The sequence below is a fragment of the Lytechinus variegatus genome, chromosome 13, assembly GCF_018143015.1.
Source record: "Lytechinus variegatus isolate NC3 chromosome 13, Lvar_3.0, whole genome shotgun sequence".
Lineage (NCBI taxonomy): Eukaryota > Metazoa > Echinodermata > Echinoidea > Temnopleuroida > Toxopneustidae > Lytechinus > Lytechinus variegatus.
The window spans coordinates 8,444,288-8,461,815 of NC_054752.1; the positions used below are offsets into that span (position 1 = coordinate 8,444,288).

At 37.5% G+C, this 17,528-nt stretch overlaps 1 protein-coding gene across 1 annotated transcript; it reads right to left on the bottom strand.

Moving 5' to 3' along the window:
• Positions 1–303: 303 nt before the first annotated feature.
• Positions 304–17,126, bottom strand: LOC121426624 (elongator complex protein 2-like; the record flags this gene model as incomplete). Its single annotated transcript, XM_041622982.1, is given in 18 exon segments — positions 304–1,624; positions 2,973–3,067; positions 3,070–3,149; positions 4,310–4,411; positions 4,758–4,897; positions 5,763–5,884; positions 6,383–6,563; positions 6,870–7,000; positions 7,939–8,098; positions 8,801–8,890; positions 9,791–9,889; positions 10,260–10,418; positions 11,685–11,831; positions 12,213–12,313; positions 13,251–13,346; positions 14,818–14,955; positions 15,672–15,803; positions 16,817–17,126. Coding segments are annotated over 17 exon segments (2,253 nt in total), but the record flags the coding sequence as incomplete, so codon positions are not given.
• Positions 17,127–17,528: the final 402 nt, after the last annotated feature.

Here is a 17,528-nt window from a genome sequence, read left to right on the forward strand (position 1 = left end):
ATTAAGGTATCAAATTAAAGAGCAGATATTGAACTTTTTAGTCATGTGATTGTCTTTTTGAAATTCAGCTACCCCCTCCCAAATGAGTTTTTGGCTTTCTATCTTCGAATTGTTTTTGCTCACTCATGTGTGAATGAGAAACAATCTAAGAAATTTCAGATGAAAGAGGAGATTCTAAGCTTTAAAAAGGTAGGTCATTTGTCTATTGTATTTATGATTAAGTTATGATAAATCATCTCAAATTAAAAATTGTGTTGGATTTCTTTGCGAGATGCCGGATGAGCCCCACATTATTGATGAATCTAGTATTGTCATAATTTTTTAGTTTACCTCTCTTTTGCTATTTCTCCATGAGTATATTGTGTCGCTTCATGGTTTCGTTGGCATGCCTTCCAAATCGTTTGTGCGCTTCAATTGCATGCACGTATTGAGTGCACCTTCCTGATAGCAACACTGCTGTGACTTGCTGCCCTTTACGTTCGATGATGAATACCCTCTACTATTACGCTTTATATAGTAATGATCACATCGGAACAAAGCTTCCGGGTCATCTGTTTCTGTTCTGCTACATGTTGTCATGCACAATCTCCACTCCATGGGGAGTATTTTAATATTGAGCATTTTGCACACTCGAATTTGCTAAACCAACAACACGTCATGTCACCTTAGAACCATACTTCCGCGCACCTCAAAGGTGCAGACACACCCTTACGCACGCTACAAAGAGCGTTTCTGCATGCATGCAATGCCTGAAAGAGTGGTGCTAAGGGCGCTCCTGCACCGACACGACAAACACTGAAGTTTGCATTGCACCTGCGAGGAAAGTGGCAAAGTGCGGATAGATGTCTTGCCAAGTGATACTAGGTCCGAGGTGGGATTCGAAAACACATCCATTTGATACAAAGAACTTTTATTAGAAAGGTGGAAGTCTGGTAGAGGGCTGATGGAAGAAAAATTGTGAATCTACTTACATTCATGTATCAATCTAATTTACGAATACATGTCTAGATTAGACCAAATGGTAAATGGACTCATCGGCAATTGGACCAAATGGTTAGTAGATGAACTGGTCATAGAGGAACTAGGATTTGTTCACATGGGACGTGAACGGAAAGTAGACAAGTGGCAATTTACCAAGAAAAATAAAGTCTACCGGTACTCTCTTACCGTGAAGATCCTAAAGATGCCAAAAGAACGCTTAAAGGGATCATTACACTTTTTAGGCGGCTACTTTTAAAAAATCTCAAACTAAGATGAAACAAGTGTATAAGTGCTCGTACTTGTCCTCAAATACCCTGAAACACACCTCATTATAGGATGAAAAACTATAATTTATACAAAAGTAGCCTCATTCATTTTCAAACTTTGGTTTAAATCTCCAAAGTTTAAAAATAGTTGTAGATATGATACTTCAAAACTTGTATCTTTACACTGTAGGCCTTTATTTTAGCCCATTTCCAAGAACCAAAATGAGATTTTGTAAAACCTGCAAGTGAAATGATCACTTTTAACCAATTGCCTACTGGGATTGCATGGATCCTCTAAAAGGCCGACTGGAATTACAAATTTCAGTACTCGACAGGTTGAGCCTCACGTAGGATTTTGTCAATTCGCAGTTCTGTGCCTTAGGCCAAGTAAAATAAGAAAGTAGTTGATCGTCCTCGCGCGCATCACTTTTGGCCGCCGCATGAAAATTTTTGCTATTTACTATTTTCTAAAAAAAAAAAAAAAAAAAAAAAAAAAAAAAAAAAAAAAAATTGTGTTGTTTCTCGTCCTCGCCATCTTCCCTTTTTAATTGCAGCATCAATTTTCTTGTTATTAACTATTTTTATGGCTGCTGAATAATGAAAAATTCACAAGATTACTCTGGGATCTCTCTCGCAACTTCAAAAACAATTGCAAAGTCCGATATCGCCGTAATTGCAAGAAAGAAAAAAATTCTGATTTGTTTTTTTATTGGATTTTGAAGATACCATCATAAATTAGCGAGGAAATAAAGTTTGCAAACTCGGAAAAGATCGCGGATTTCTTCATTTTTAGTGCATTTTCGGGGACCCTGCTTACTGAATCTGAACTAATCCGTCGCATGCTCTTGAAATATGGCGCAGATAAATCAATTCTAATGACGTAATTTGTATTTCAGCGGGTTTTTTTGGTGAGTGATTGCGCCTGTACTTCGACGTGTGTTACGGTGATTGTGTGCTTGTGACTCTGTTGGGAGAACTGCATGTGTGCTAGGATGATGTGATTGACTGTGCTGGCGTAACATGTGAATTTGTGAAATGCATTGAATTTTCCTTCGAGATTTCTAATGTCAGGAGGCAATGCATCGAATATTCAATGAGGGATTTAATATTCAATATCAATTTTAAAAATGAATAAAAATTGAGCAGTAGTATTAAACATTATGTACACGATCAAGCACCCGGAACCTGCGATGCGAAACCATACCCAGAGCTAAAAATGAGATTGGCTCTGGAAAATTGAACAAGACTCCATGACAATAAAAAAGACCCCCCATGCATTTTTTTTTACCCTTACATAAATTAAAATGTTTAAATTATTCACTTGACATGAACATTCTGTTTGACAACAATACAGTACCAGTATACATCAGTCATGTCAGTAATAATACATCAATAGATTTTATTTTCCATAGATTTCCAATCAATCGTAGATATTTATACATATATAATAATATGTATATATATGTTTCTAATCATTTATTATTACTATTGAGCATACATCCATCACATAATTCGAGCTTGACATGGCCTGACAATCATTTGAATAAAAAATATCAAAAAAAATAGTAAATAGTAAGGACCTCCCTCATCACTGATGTCAAAAATCAGACCGAGAAAATGCCTCCGTGTTCTTAAAAAAAATAGTAAGATAGCAAATAGCAAGGACCTCCCTCATCACCGCTCTCAAAAACCCGGACGATCAACTACTATCTTTTTTTACTTGGCCTTATACATATCTGAGGGTGATGCACAACGTCATGACAGACCATTAAATGTGTGTATCCGCACACTGCCATCTGAACTGCAGCTAGCCAGCTGTAACGGTTCTGACTGGTCTCGTCCTGCCGATGCCTGCTTGATGGTCTCCAGCTCAATCGTTTAACCGTCATGGTGTGACTTGACCTGAAATCAAACCAATAAAAATGTATCATACCAGGGGCCTGTTGCACAAAGACTTGCGCTTGACTGAAACTTGAAATAATTAAGTGCAAGTTGCAAATACTTGGTTAAAAATCAACTTGCGGTTGATTTCTGGAGTCGCGTTTGATTGCGACTCTTTCGGTAATGGCCCCCTGGTCAATGCAATCAGGGTGGTGTTTCATAAAGCTGTTCGTAAAGTTACGCACAACTTTACGCATGACTGAAACCTGTTCTTAGGCGCTAAATCAGTGACATAGGGATATCATTTAGCACAAGAAAGGGTAACCAAGGGTCACAAACAGCTTTATGAAATGGGCCTCAGGCACCTTGATCAAAGTCTACGGTGCATCTTTTCACTTTAATATCCTCGTGTATTTCAAAATATCAATACACAAAACAATAGGACCATTCTCATGAATATCATGAAAGACTGTGATGATTTTACTAGCAAGCCTATTGCCATCTTTCCTCCTCATGATTCACACCGGAGCAAAACGTTGCAATATTTCTCGACCCGTGAAGACATTGCAGTCTTTTGGACACAAGTCCGCTTATGCAATGAATTAATCTACCTGCATCCAGCTTGCCTTGTCTAATGACAAATGACAATTTAAACAAAAATGCCCAGATTTCCCTGTTTATTTTTTTTTAAGTGTGAATGTTTTCCCCAAAATGAGAATCTCATTGTGGCTTACAACACATTGTGTATTTAACTCATTGTTTAAAAATACATATACATACATACATAAATCCAAAACTGTAGGGAGAGAAGATAAACGGTGCTTACGAGCAGGAGGTCTTAGTGGAGAAGTTCTGGTAAGACAATATATCAAGATAGAAAATCATCAAGATTGTGGTCTTTATAGAGAGGTGGTCCTTTTGAACAGATGGTTGCTACAGCAGGTTAGACTGTATTGCAGATATACAATGATTGATATTCTACTCCCAAGATAATTTTTAAAAATTTTTTATTCCGGGGCTACTATTTACAACCTCCTGCCTAAATCTGCATCATTGGATAAGCTTTAATATTGTGATGAATGGAGAATTTCCAGTGCTCTTTCCAAGTTTTTAGGGCTTTCTTGAGCATTTTGAGGGTTGAACTTCCCTAAGCCCCCATGTAATCACCCCCTGCTACTTACTGTCTAGGCAGTGTTATGAGACATGACCATGATGTCGGCTCTGATGGGTGCCAGGAGTGTATTGATATATCTCCCGACTCGGCTCCAACAGCCAGAATGTATCTATTAAAAAAAAGAACAAAAAATTTGAAGCATAAAAACTAGGCTGGTACATGTATATTCTAATAGCAAAGCTTCAGTTAACCCGAGGTCAAACCTGCACCAAATATGTAATAGCAATCTCATTCATCAAGTATAAATAACTTTAATCCTGGAGGAAAACTTGTTCAACAATGATTTTTGTTTAAAAATTGAAAAGAAAATGACAATATAATAGTATTCAATAAACTTGAATGAATTATTTCTGTCATTGATATATTTTAAAATACAAATTTTGCTAAAGATTACTGTGAAAAAAGTTTAAACAGCTCACTGACGATGATAAGTTGTGTTTGTTTCAGTCATCTACCTTTCATTTGTTGTTGTTTGTCTGGCAAAGTCTACAGCTGTTGCAGAATCACCAATGTCTAGTGGCTTGGATATTGCACCATACTGCCCTAGAGGTCCATTGCTACCATCAGACTCTTTCCTCTTACCCCATACAATCACCTAATGATAAAATATAAAGTTCAAATGTTAGTCAATGACTCAGATCATTCTCTCACAGGTGCGCCATGGTCTGGTAGTTCTTTCAAACAGAGCATTCTGTGTTTGCATTCCGGCCATGGGGTGTTTTCCTTCTGCAAGAAATTTGGAAATTGTGACGTGAATGGGTACATGTACCTTGCAGGATTAATTCACTGAATGCATGTAACGCTGGAAGCAGCAACTTGAGCTTTAGCCAGGGTAATAATGTGTGACAAGGAATAGAATGGCAGAGGTAGGCATTTCATAAAAAGTTCTTTCTAGTCCAAAATTACCCCAACTTACATAATGGGAGTAAATTTTATTGACATCTCATCAAACCTTGACAAATAAAAAGTGGCATTGCTTGTAACAAGTAGAATTTCGATTTTTTTTGGATATGATTCTGAGCTGATGGACACATAAATTCTCTTCATCAATCTTCATATATTCCAAGGACAGCTCGGCTGTGGAGTTCACTCCCCTCCAACACATTCCCTTTAGCTCCCAACATGGACAGATTTAAGAATAGTGTCAATTCATATCTAATTAGCTTGATGTAAAACCTTGTAGTTTTGATTTAATCACTGTTTTTGTGTGGCAGTCATGGGCCACTTTTCATCATTTTATGACGGCAACATCAGGCCCAAAGAACAATAAAAAAAATATTGAGACTGGCTCATATTCTGTAGTCAGGTTTAACTCTGGTCTAAACCTGTGTTTAAACTATGGATAGCCAATTGCAACACTATTCCAACCAGAGTTCAGAGCATAGGACATACGGTGCAAGGGGCAGTGTGCGCTCCACAAATATGAGACAATTTGAAGGAAAAAAATAGATCCAATTTACCTTTTTATCTCTTGAAGACGTTGCAAAATATTGGCTATCGTGTGACCAGGAGCATGACCAGATGATACGAGAATGGACCGATGTCTTCTTATCTGTGTGTGCTATCAGCCGGTAAGGAAGATCTACAGTTGAACATGAGGATTGAATTGATTAACTTATTGTGTATATACAGTATATCTCTTGTATCAAATTTCATGAGTATTCCGATATAAGAAATTGATTGGCCAGTAGGTGCTTAGATGTATGTGATAAACGATAATTTTCACTGCATTTACGAAAAATTATCATGAAAACTATCAAGAGCTGTCGCAGATTCTTGGGCACCCACAAAACAGCAAGTTGTCTCTACCAGCAAACTCTCGCAATGGAGTGACACAGACACCAAATCAGATTCCAGTGAGGGCAGTAGCTGAAGGAAATTGGAACAACATGGCCAAGATTACAGAAATTAATCATTTGAACTTGAAGGAATATAGAACAGTGGGAGTTATGCAGACTAGTTTGGAATAGCAATATCATATACTGTTCCAACCTGAGATAAATAAGTCCCCCCTATATTTTCATAAAGCCTAGAATGACTGAATAAGATTCTTTAAAAAATGTATTTTTTTTCTTCCAACCTTCATTCTGAATCTCCTCGAAGAGAGACCATGTCCTGTCCCTAGACACACCGAGGAGGAAGTGACCATCGGGGGAGAAAGCCAGCTGAGTGACCGTCAGGGAGTGGGCCATCAACTGACCTCTCTGTTGCCATGACGAAGTATCCCACAAGATAATAGCTGCATGCTCTGGCTTGGCTGCCTGCAAAAAAGTTGAAGGAATTTTTCTCTCTAAATTGGTTGAAAGAAGCTGTTGACTGTACAATTTAAAAAAAAAATTAAATTAGCCAGCAAATGAAGAAATTTTTAGTACATATCAACTTGGGGGTTGGGGAAACGTGGCTTTCAAATGCGACCTGTGTACAATGCATCCCAGATTGTAGACTTATAACTAATGAAAAGTTTGGAAAGCATATCGTTTCTCACTTTCTGGATAATGGCTTTAGAACAGGCCGAAGATCACTTGCAGACATGTGAGTGATAAAACGTTGCGAGAGGATGTCCTTACCTTGCATGCTGAAGCAACGATCGTCCCAGACGGATGAGCAGCAACACTGAAGATTTCATTACCATGTCCATAGAGCTTCTGGGTCTCTGGCCATAGTGTGTTCTGTAGGAGGTGATCCTCTGTTGGGGGCGCTGTAACAGATATCATAGCAGATATTGTTATTACCTGATATTTCATGATAGTTTTACTTCTGTTAGGGCTGTACAATATCGAACATATAGGTATGGGTATTCAAATCAACCAGCTGTGAAAACTATATGGTGACAAAACATCCCAAAAGAAATAAATGTTAAAACATTGTCAAGTAATGACCACACCTTGATTCACATGCAACTTTTTTTTACAACTAAGACTTATAGAATGGATATGTGTGAATATATATTGGTCAAGGATGACATATAATTCTTTTGCATTGTCCCTGGTGAGTTGGATTGGGGCAAGAGGAATGATTTCAGTATTGCCTCCACTGAAACACACCAATACTATTGTTTACAATATCATAAATTATACATCATTGGCCAGAAATTATTGATTCATTGAACTGGGAACCCTGACCAGGCATAGACTTGGCAATCCAATAAGGCCATCTATGGATCCCCACAAAAATTAGTGATCAACATTCACTCTTCAAACATTGATTGATCTGTTTCTTTGATATTTGTTTCTGTTTCATTCTACAAATAAGTACCCTCGACTGGTTAAACACCCGCTTGGTTGACTATGTTACTGATCACTCGCCTTGAGAAGTGGATGAAAGCTTGTCCAAAATATTGTACAGGTTGGGAGACGCTTAAATATTATTTCATTTGATCATCCCAACCGATAAAAGTTTTTTGGTCTCATCACCTTGGCTTGCTCTCTAAACCGGCCAGTGCAAAGTAGAGCTCAGTGTACCGTTCACTGGGGTGAATGATCTCTCTGTCAGCACTAGGCAACCCTCCTTCGCCCTGTGCTGATAGTCTTGCGTAGGAAGCCCAGACCAATTTTAAGACACCTCTAGCACACTACTGAATTCTGTAATTTCTAGAGGCATCCAACATAATTGGTACAACATCCTCCTCTTACTTACTCTGTAAAGCAACCGGTGCAAAGTAGAGCTCGGTGTACTGTTCGCTGGGGTGAATAATCTCTCTGTCAGTGCTAGGCAACCCTCCTTCGCCCTGATAGACGGCCTTATTGGAAAGCCCAAGGGCTGGTACGCTTGCACCTTCCGCCAAGTTCTTTGCCTCCTGCAAAGAAAATCAAGATATATTTGATCAAATAGAGTATCGAAGTGTGACGTCGGATATTTCTCTTTTTTGGGGGCATTTCAACACTTTTGTTACCATATGATTTATTTTGGAAGAGCGTGATGAAATACCGCAAGACACCAAATTTGGAGGGAATCAGTTCATGGTGGCCCAAGGCATAGCCAAACTGAATACTTGTTAGGCCCCATTCATGAAGGCGTTTTACAAAAGATCGGTGACCCTCCCTTGGGCTAAGTGATACGTGTATAACCCTATAAAGATGAAAAGTTGAAAAGAAAAGTACATGTACAACAGCGCAGTTCTGATAAATCTTATTGTCATTTTGGCAAGTACTATATCACCATCAAATGTGATTACAGGGCCCTGTCTTACAAAGAGTTACGACGATCCAATCAAATAACTCTATGGAATTCCATCAGTGTCAGAATTTCTTCTACAGGAAATTTGCAAAATGTCCTTTGTAAAGAAAGGAGAACACACCAAATTGTCAAGAAATCAATGAATTTATGGTTATACATTCATATCTAGAAATTTTTTGAACAAACATGCATTTTCTATGTTGACTTTGCTGGCTTTCCATAGTTGTGATTGATCGGATCAATCGCAATGCTTTGTAAGACTGGGCCCTGGTATCAGTATTAAAAGGGTAGTTCACACGAAGACAGAAGTTGATGAGAGTACCTGCAATGCCTTGGCTGAAGACGTGTCAACTCCAGATATCTTTGCCAAGTTGTCAAGAAAGTTTGTCGGAGCCTCAAACACCCGCAGGACCTGTATGCATTCAACCACAGAAATTGAAGTAAAGAAAAAAATTATGAGATACATTATTAGTTAATGGGGGTGGAGAAGGGGTGTGTTTCATAAAAAAAATTAAGACTGTTATTATTTGAACTACTACCCATACCACTACTATGACTACTGCTACTACTACACGTACTACAATCATTAATATGAGAGATGCTTCTTCTACTACTACTTTTACGACAACTTCTACTACTAAAACCATGGCTACAACAACTACTTCTACTACCACCACTCCTACTACTATTACCATCTCTCCTACTTCTACTACTACTACTACTACTGCTACTGCTACTACTACTACTACTACTACTACTACTACTACTACTACTACTACTATACTATACTACTACTACTACTACTACTACTACTACTACTACTACTACTACTACTACTACTACTACTACTACTACTACTACTACTACTACTACTACTACTACTACTACTACTACTACTACTACTACTACTACTACTACTACTACTACTACTTTACTACTACTACTACTACTACTACTACTACTACTACTACTACTACTACTACTACTACTACTACTACTACTACTACTACTACTACTACTAGTACTACTACTAGTACTACTACTACTACTACTACTACTACTACTACTACTACTACTACTATACTACTACTACTACTACTACTACTACTACTACTACTACTACTACCACCACCACCACCACCACCACCACCACCACCAAACCACTACTACTACTACTACTACTGCTACTACCACTACTAATATTACTACTACTATTACTACTACTACTATTAATTCTACTACTACGTGTACTACTACTTCTAATACTACTATTACTACTAAACAAAAATTTTACTCGGCCTGGACATCTTACCTTTTCATCGGCTCCTGACACAAATGAGTGAGGTCCAATCATCGCTAAGCACTGCATATCATAGCCATGAATCTGTGGACGAGCTATCTCATGCCATGACTTGAGAGGGCGACAAAGGAAATATTCATAAAAAATAGGCATATGATACAAACAAATAAAAAAATAAGAATATCTGCAACAAGAAAACATGAAACAGTTGGAATTTGAACCTACGTCCCTCTGACGAGAAGACAGGTTTCGTAACCACTAAACCATGATGTATCTAACTTCTTTATGAAAATATATATTTTTTGAACAAATCAAAAATAAGAATATCTTTACCCAGAAAACATGCAATGGTTGGGATTTGATCCTCCGTCCCTCCGACTGAAAGACGGTAGTCGTAACCACTAGGCCATGATGTATTTAACTCCTTTATGAAAATAAACTTTATTTATGAAACACCACCAAGACAACATAGAACACTAACCTCCTTGCCGTTTCTTCTCCAGACTGCATGCAATCTGGTGGTCTGGTCCAGGCCTACACTCAACAGGAAATCACCATCAGGATTCCAGGCCAGGTCCTGGACCCCTGAGAAGTGACCGCTGACCACCACCGATGGACTCCACAAACTTGGACCCCGAACCTTCAAAATGATCATTGAAGATGAATTCAACTGCAAACTCATAAAACTGACATTAATAAATCTAATATCACTAACTTGTATAGGGTGATTCTATGAAAAAAGTTACTTCGTGAAATAGAATGGCTGTATATAATAATAATAAAAATAATAATAGGCATTTATATAGCACCATCTATCTAGAAATATTCTATTCCAAGGCGCATTGTTATTATTATCATTATTACCCCGGCTTTAGCTCGAGCTGCCTTTCAGCACTCATGCATTCAAGGAATTAATCCTGCTGCGTAACCATTCACCTCACCTGGGTCGAGTGCAGCACAATGGGGATAAATTTCTTGTTGAAGGAAATAACGCCATGGTTGGGATTCGAACCCACGACCCTCTGTTTCCAAGTCAGAAGACTTATCCACTGGGCCACAACGCTCCACTTGGTAGTATATACACTTGGTGTGTATTAGATGGTACCAAATTATACATTTTGAACAAGGGTGATATTCAGTTTACAAAAATTAGTTCAGATTGGGCTAAAATATCAGAGAGGCCTTTTCTTTTGTCCAACTGAAATGTTACTCATCTTTGAAACCAACCCAGTTTTTGTTAATTCATTACGTGTAAATAAAGCATCCTGCATAGTTGTTTAAAAAATTGCCTACACATATGTATGTGTTACCATATAATAACAGTTAAAGGTATTGTTTAACTTTGTGAGCAGCCGATTTAAAAATTCTCAAACCAAGATGAAACATGTGTACAAGTGCATGTATTAGAAGTAATAAACCCTGAAAACAACCATTATTGAGAATGAAATGCTAAATCTACAAGGCAAACCCCGATTTTGTAAATAGGCGTCTTATAGACGCCTAAATAGTACATATAAGTGTATGGGATGAAATTAAGATGGTGTTTCCAGTCACTTTATAATTCCATTTTTGAAGCACTAAATAATTATTTTCGAACGCAATTTTTTCTGGGCTTCATTTTTGTAACATATCACAGACACAGGTGACAAGTGTGACCTTCTAGCTCAGACTTTTTAAAAGTCAAACCAATGTTAACCAATCACTTTAATATGTTATCATTAGAATATTTATTACAAAGTAACACAAAATCATGAGAGAAACACAAGCTAGTCTCTTGCACCAGACTTTGTTTGGAATACCATAATAGTATATTTTCGATCCATTTAAACCTCTCCTTTGCTACCACTCCTAAAACATATCAATAATGATACATCTATATACTAAAACAATATCCCCTGATTCTCACCTTTTCATCCTCCGATTCCTTGGGCGCCCTCTTTGTCCAGAGATGGAAAGCTCCTTGGTAACCATGTGATAGGATAGACTCACCATCGGGGCTGAACTGACAGCCATACAGCCCGAGGGTATTGCCTCCTACTTCTCCCACACGTACCTGGTCACAGATATTTAATGAGATCTTAGGCCCATGATCATCCAAAAGAGTTTCAAATTATTACACCATTTACGATCGAGGAAATTATCTCAAACAATGTCAATATTATTGGTAACAGAGATGCAATTAGTAGGCTATTTCAAGGGTCTTATCTGAAGATTGCAATTTCTTCGCAAAATATCTTGCTATTTGGTGAATTAACCAAATATTTTTCCAGTGAACATGCACTTAGGTTTTGGAAAAAAAGAAACATGTTTCTAATATTTAAATTGATAGACCTATGACATACTCTTGGCTGTAAATTCAGACTCTTTCATTAAATTTAGAATAGTAGAGAGGGTTTGCTGATGGTAGTTACAGACCATTTTAAGAAGTTCTTACCTCATCCATCCACATTGCACTTTGAGCATCAAACCTCCAGACGATCATGGTTTTATCCATTGAGGCAGATAGCAGGCATAGTGGTTGGTGATGTTTGCCGTCTTTAATGGTATGAATGAAAGAAATAAGATTCATGACTGTAATATCGAAAGTAATCATTCAAGTTTCAAAACCCAGATTAGATCATGGAGGAACATGAGGGTTTGAGTCTTGCTGATGCTGAAACATGCCTCACAAAAACCTGATGCTAGTGTTGTGTGTTAGCATGCACCACCACTACATTCAGTGCAGGTGTGAATGCAGTTGGAAAACACTTGATACATCGGAAAAAACGCTAACATTTGTGTGTATGAGAGTCACAACCTAGGCACGTATAAAACCTATACACTTTTCGACAAAGAGAAGGGAGTTCACCCAGTGTATTGCACCTGCCAGTCTTTGGTACAACAATCTTGCTATTATCTTCAGGATTGAAGGAGGCAGTGTAGTTGAAGAATAACATATAGCAGACCTATAGAATGAAACAGTGTTCTACTACCTCAGCCTTCTCTATCAGCAATTTCAACAGTTCCTTAACTCTTCTATCTTCTACCAATTTCTGACGACTATCCAACCAAACCAAAGTTAAACCAATAAGAAGTCTTTATGATTTCATTAATCCTTTTCACTGTTTTGTCATTTTAAATCATGAGTATCAATCTCTGAAATGTATACAATTGTTAACTATTTTGATTGATTGGTGGTGATTGTTTACCTGATTGCTAAGAAAGCATGAATGCTTGTAGGCAAGCAACCAGAGGACCGACGGCTTAAGGTCCCCTCCGAAGGACCTGGTACTGAGGATTAATGCCTTACCAAAGGGCACTAGCGCACCAAGTGGGAATCGAACCCGGGTCACCGGAATACGAATCCCCCGCTCTACCGACTGAGCTATCGCGCCTCCTCTATTTCATTGGTATATAACCCAACCACCAAAATATGCAATCTGGATGCAATAAAGATTGAATTGAACTGAAATTCTTTAATAGCTCAACTTACCTAATATGATTGGCTTCTGCCAATGTACTGCATAGATCCACTGCTCGTGACCTGCTAACACTGATTCCAGGCTGACAGCATAACTCTGCTCTGAACCTGCACAATGGGCCAATTACAAAACAGCAAAGTATCACTGCTACCGTCCTAAGTTTTTTCGGCACCTGTTTGTACTTTACATTCTCTTGCACCATTTTCACGTGTGAAAATTGGTCTTATCACCTAAAGTCAAATCCACCCCAGAAAAATGCTGACTTGAATAAATAGAGAAAAAGCAAACTAGCATAGTGCTGAAAATTTCATCAAAATCAGATATACTAAGTTATGACATTTTAAAGTTTTGCTTATTTTTCACAAAACAGTGCACAACTACATGTAAGTGAGTCAGTCAATGATGTCCATCACTCACTATTTCTTTTGTTTTTTATTGTTTGAATTATACAATATTTCATTTTTTATAGCTTTCACAATAAGGACCAACTTGACTGAACCATATAATATTAAACAATGCTAATTCCACATGTTCAGGGAGGAATTAATCATCGTATCAATTGACAATGAGGAGAAAATTAGAATATTTCATACAATAAAATATAAAAGAAATATTGAGTGGATAACTTCATAGTCTCCTCACTTGCATAACAGCCAGGATGTGCATATAACTGTTTTGTGAAATTAAGCAATACTTCAAAATGTCATAACTTTCTTATTTTACATCAGATTTTGATGAAATTTTCAGTTTTATGCTTGTTGGATTTTTCTCTTTTTTTTCAACTCAATTTTTTGTTGCGGTGGACTTGTCCTTCAAGTCTGTTTGTTTTCGAGCCCAGACTTCAAGAGGCTAATGGCCCCACTGTTGGCTCCTCAATATTCTTGGTATTACTTTAATACAAATTTTATGTGTATTTTATGATAAATATGAAATGAAATCATAAAGACTTCTTATTGAATGACTGGTTTAAATCATATACGGTACATTGTAATACCAAGGTAAAAAAAATTGACAATATCCTATCAAACTAAAAATGCATAATGCCAACATGATGACAGCAAAATTTTTGTTCCTACAAGCTTCTCCTATTTCAACAAAACTGGCTAAATTCGAGACTATCAAAACGATTGCATTACATAAAAAGGTTCTAATATAGTGCTTAACATTAGACACTAGGTAGTTTTCATATTTACTATGGGGAAACTCTACAACGCATCCATCCCTCTGAAAATGCAATTAAAATCACAATGGAGAGCTGAGTAGTTCTTGTCGAAAGTTGGCGGACTGGGACAGCAGATCATCCAAAGATTTGCACCGGACGAGCAATTGAAATTTGAAATATGTCATTGTCCAAAGTCAAAAAGATCCTGATGCGGTCCCAATCCACCAACTTTTGACAAATGCCTCTCAGCTCTCCACTGGGATTTGACTTGCATTTAAAGGAATTTGTCTCTTGTAGAGAGTTTCCCTGTAGTAAATGCGAAAAGTACAGATAGAGTTTTTTTTAGAGGGGGTGAGGGTTGGCTGTGTCCTCTAACACGCAAGTAACTGGTTAACACAGCAATGTAGAACACTAACCTTGATGGGAAATGATGAAGGTGTTCTTCTTGAGTTGGATCTCTCCATCTTGTGCAGTTTGCTCTTGGTTTGCTGCTATCCTCCACAACCTGATGAAACAATCTTGGGCACAGGACGCCAGCAAAATATCACCATCATCTAGGAACAATAGAAGAATATCATTTTGAATTTGTACATTTTACAATGAATCTGTATATTATTTATTATTATTACCTTATTTCTCCTTTTTGACCCACCATGATCAATGCTGCTCTCAGCTAGTTGGCATTAAAAAAAAATTAAAGTAGAGGCCTGGAGTTCAGTCTTCAATTTTCTGATTTGTCAAAAAAACAAACAAAAAAATACAGGAAAACAAATCAGAAGGGGTGTTCATTTTTTTTGTCAAAGCGAAAATGAAAAAAAATAAGATCGAAAAAAATCAGAAGTGGTGCTCAACTTTCTGTTTTGTAAAAGCAAAAACTAAGATTGCAAATAAGCGTTCCATTTTCTTAATTTTAACAACAGAAACAAACAGAAGAAGCCTAAAAGGTTGTTAAATCTCCATTATGGAGAGAAAAAAATTATAAATACTTTTTTTTTATATAGAAAAAGGTTTTTTTTTTAAATAGTTTCATACAACATATTTCATTCCAGATACAGATTATTGATAAACGACGTAATTGCTGTTTCTGTTTCCAAATCAGGAGAAACAAGTTATCTGATTGTACTATGATCAAATTTTTTGTTCTCTCTTTCTTTCCCTTTCATTCAATTTTAATTTTTTTTTCATTCATATTTTTTTTATTTTTATTTTTTTTGTGGGGGGGGGGGGGGGTTGGGGACGGGGATTCAGGGGCCCTTATAATACTACCTACCATCACGTGTGAACTCCAATCCCCTGATCCAATCCTCATGGCCTGAAAGACTCTGTACTCTGGTAAAGATATTGTTGACCTCCGTGTACAGGTGAACCTTGCAGTCATCACCGCCCACACCAAGCAATGGAACTGTGAAAGTATGAAATTCTAAATCTATCGGCACACATTCTCAACTCAGGTTTTTAATTAGGCTAAGGACTTGTTGAATACTTTGTCCGACAAGTCCTATTTTATCCGACAGTTACAATACTAAGTGCAGGGGCCATGGAAGCGGTTTCTCCAAAACCTTGAACAAAAACGTAAAAATGACCATATGATCATGATTTTTTGCATGGTCACCCCCCCCCACTTAGAAACCATTCCCTGCCCCTGAAGTGCTCATCAAGTTCTAAGCCAGTCAAAATCAAGGAAAGATGACAGATCCGAAAGCTTGTCCGAGGAAATGTTGATATAACACTCCCAAGGCAAGCGTTTTATGAAAGGACTTGTCGGACGTTTCATCCAATCAGTCTTGTTCTATCTGACAGTTCGCATAGTAACAGTGTTTTTCAGCCAATCAAAATCAAGGAAAGATGTCAGATCCGAAAAACTGTCAGAGAAAATATTGATGGAACGCTCCACTGGTCTAAAGTTGCAGTTTGACTATGGATAGCTAATTGTGACACAAATCTCTTACTGTAGAAATATTTTTTTATCAGATCATTTCACCATCAAATACCTACCTGGGAACGATAAATAAGATAGTTGTTTTATCATTAAACAATGAGGAAAGACCACAGCAAACATAAGAAACATACAATGTAAACAAAATGTGGACATTTTTTGGCTTTCCATAAATGTAGAAGAGTTGCATTTAGACCATGGTCTATAGTTAAACTAGACTTTTACAAATTAACAAACCAATCAGGGGGGGGGGGGGTCTTTCATAAATCTTTTACATCTTGAGGTGATCTTTTTGACCCTATAAATTCTGATGTTATGTTTTGAATACGACAGGGTTTTAAGAGCAATTCCTTGCAACTGCTCATTTTATATGATTTTCTTTCTAAACATGATGTAAATAATTTGATAGGTCACACTGATTATTTCCATCTTTTCCACATCTTCCGTTTAGCTGTCAACCACCAGTAATCCAAACCCACCATTGTTTGAACTGATGACCGTTAATGCGACATCCACCGCAAACCCAGATCCGAACGAGATACACTGCTTCTCCACAAACACTGGGTCTCCTTCTCCTGCTCCTCCATCTACTCCTCCTCGTTCTGTCCTTCCTATCCTCTCCCATATCCTCACAGTGGAATCGGTGGATGCACTGATGATCAACGTTCTCTGTGTGATGCCCGATTCAGAGGAGCTTGGAATAGTGAGGGCATCTACGGCCGTTACGGAACCAGTGTGTCCAGACAAGATGCTCGATAAGGTAATCTGGTCAGAGATGATATGAACAAATGTAATTCAAATCAATAATATAAGGTGACCAGTCACTCCAAACTAACAATGAGCTGCCAGGAAAGGTGCTCTGTAAAAAAAAATTGTCAAAATTCCAATTCTGAAGTATACAGTAGATGTTGTTGACATTCTGCTTTTTTGTTACTATTGTCAGTATCTGTATTTTCTAGTAAATCTTAAATCATTCCATCATTCAAACATTATCAATGATGCAAATTCAATTGTCTGCTTTTTCTTTAGAAAACAGATGGTTTTAGGTGGGTTATGTGCATTATCCATCTAATATCAAAGAGAAATGCCAGTAGTTGCAATAAGCACTGATTTTATGAGAAAGTCTGTAAAACCAGGCTTAATTGTCAGTATATTTTATTTATCCTTTTAATTCTTTCTCTTCCTTGTTAT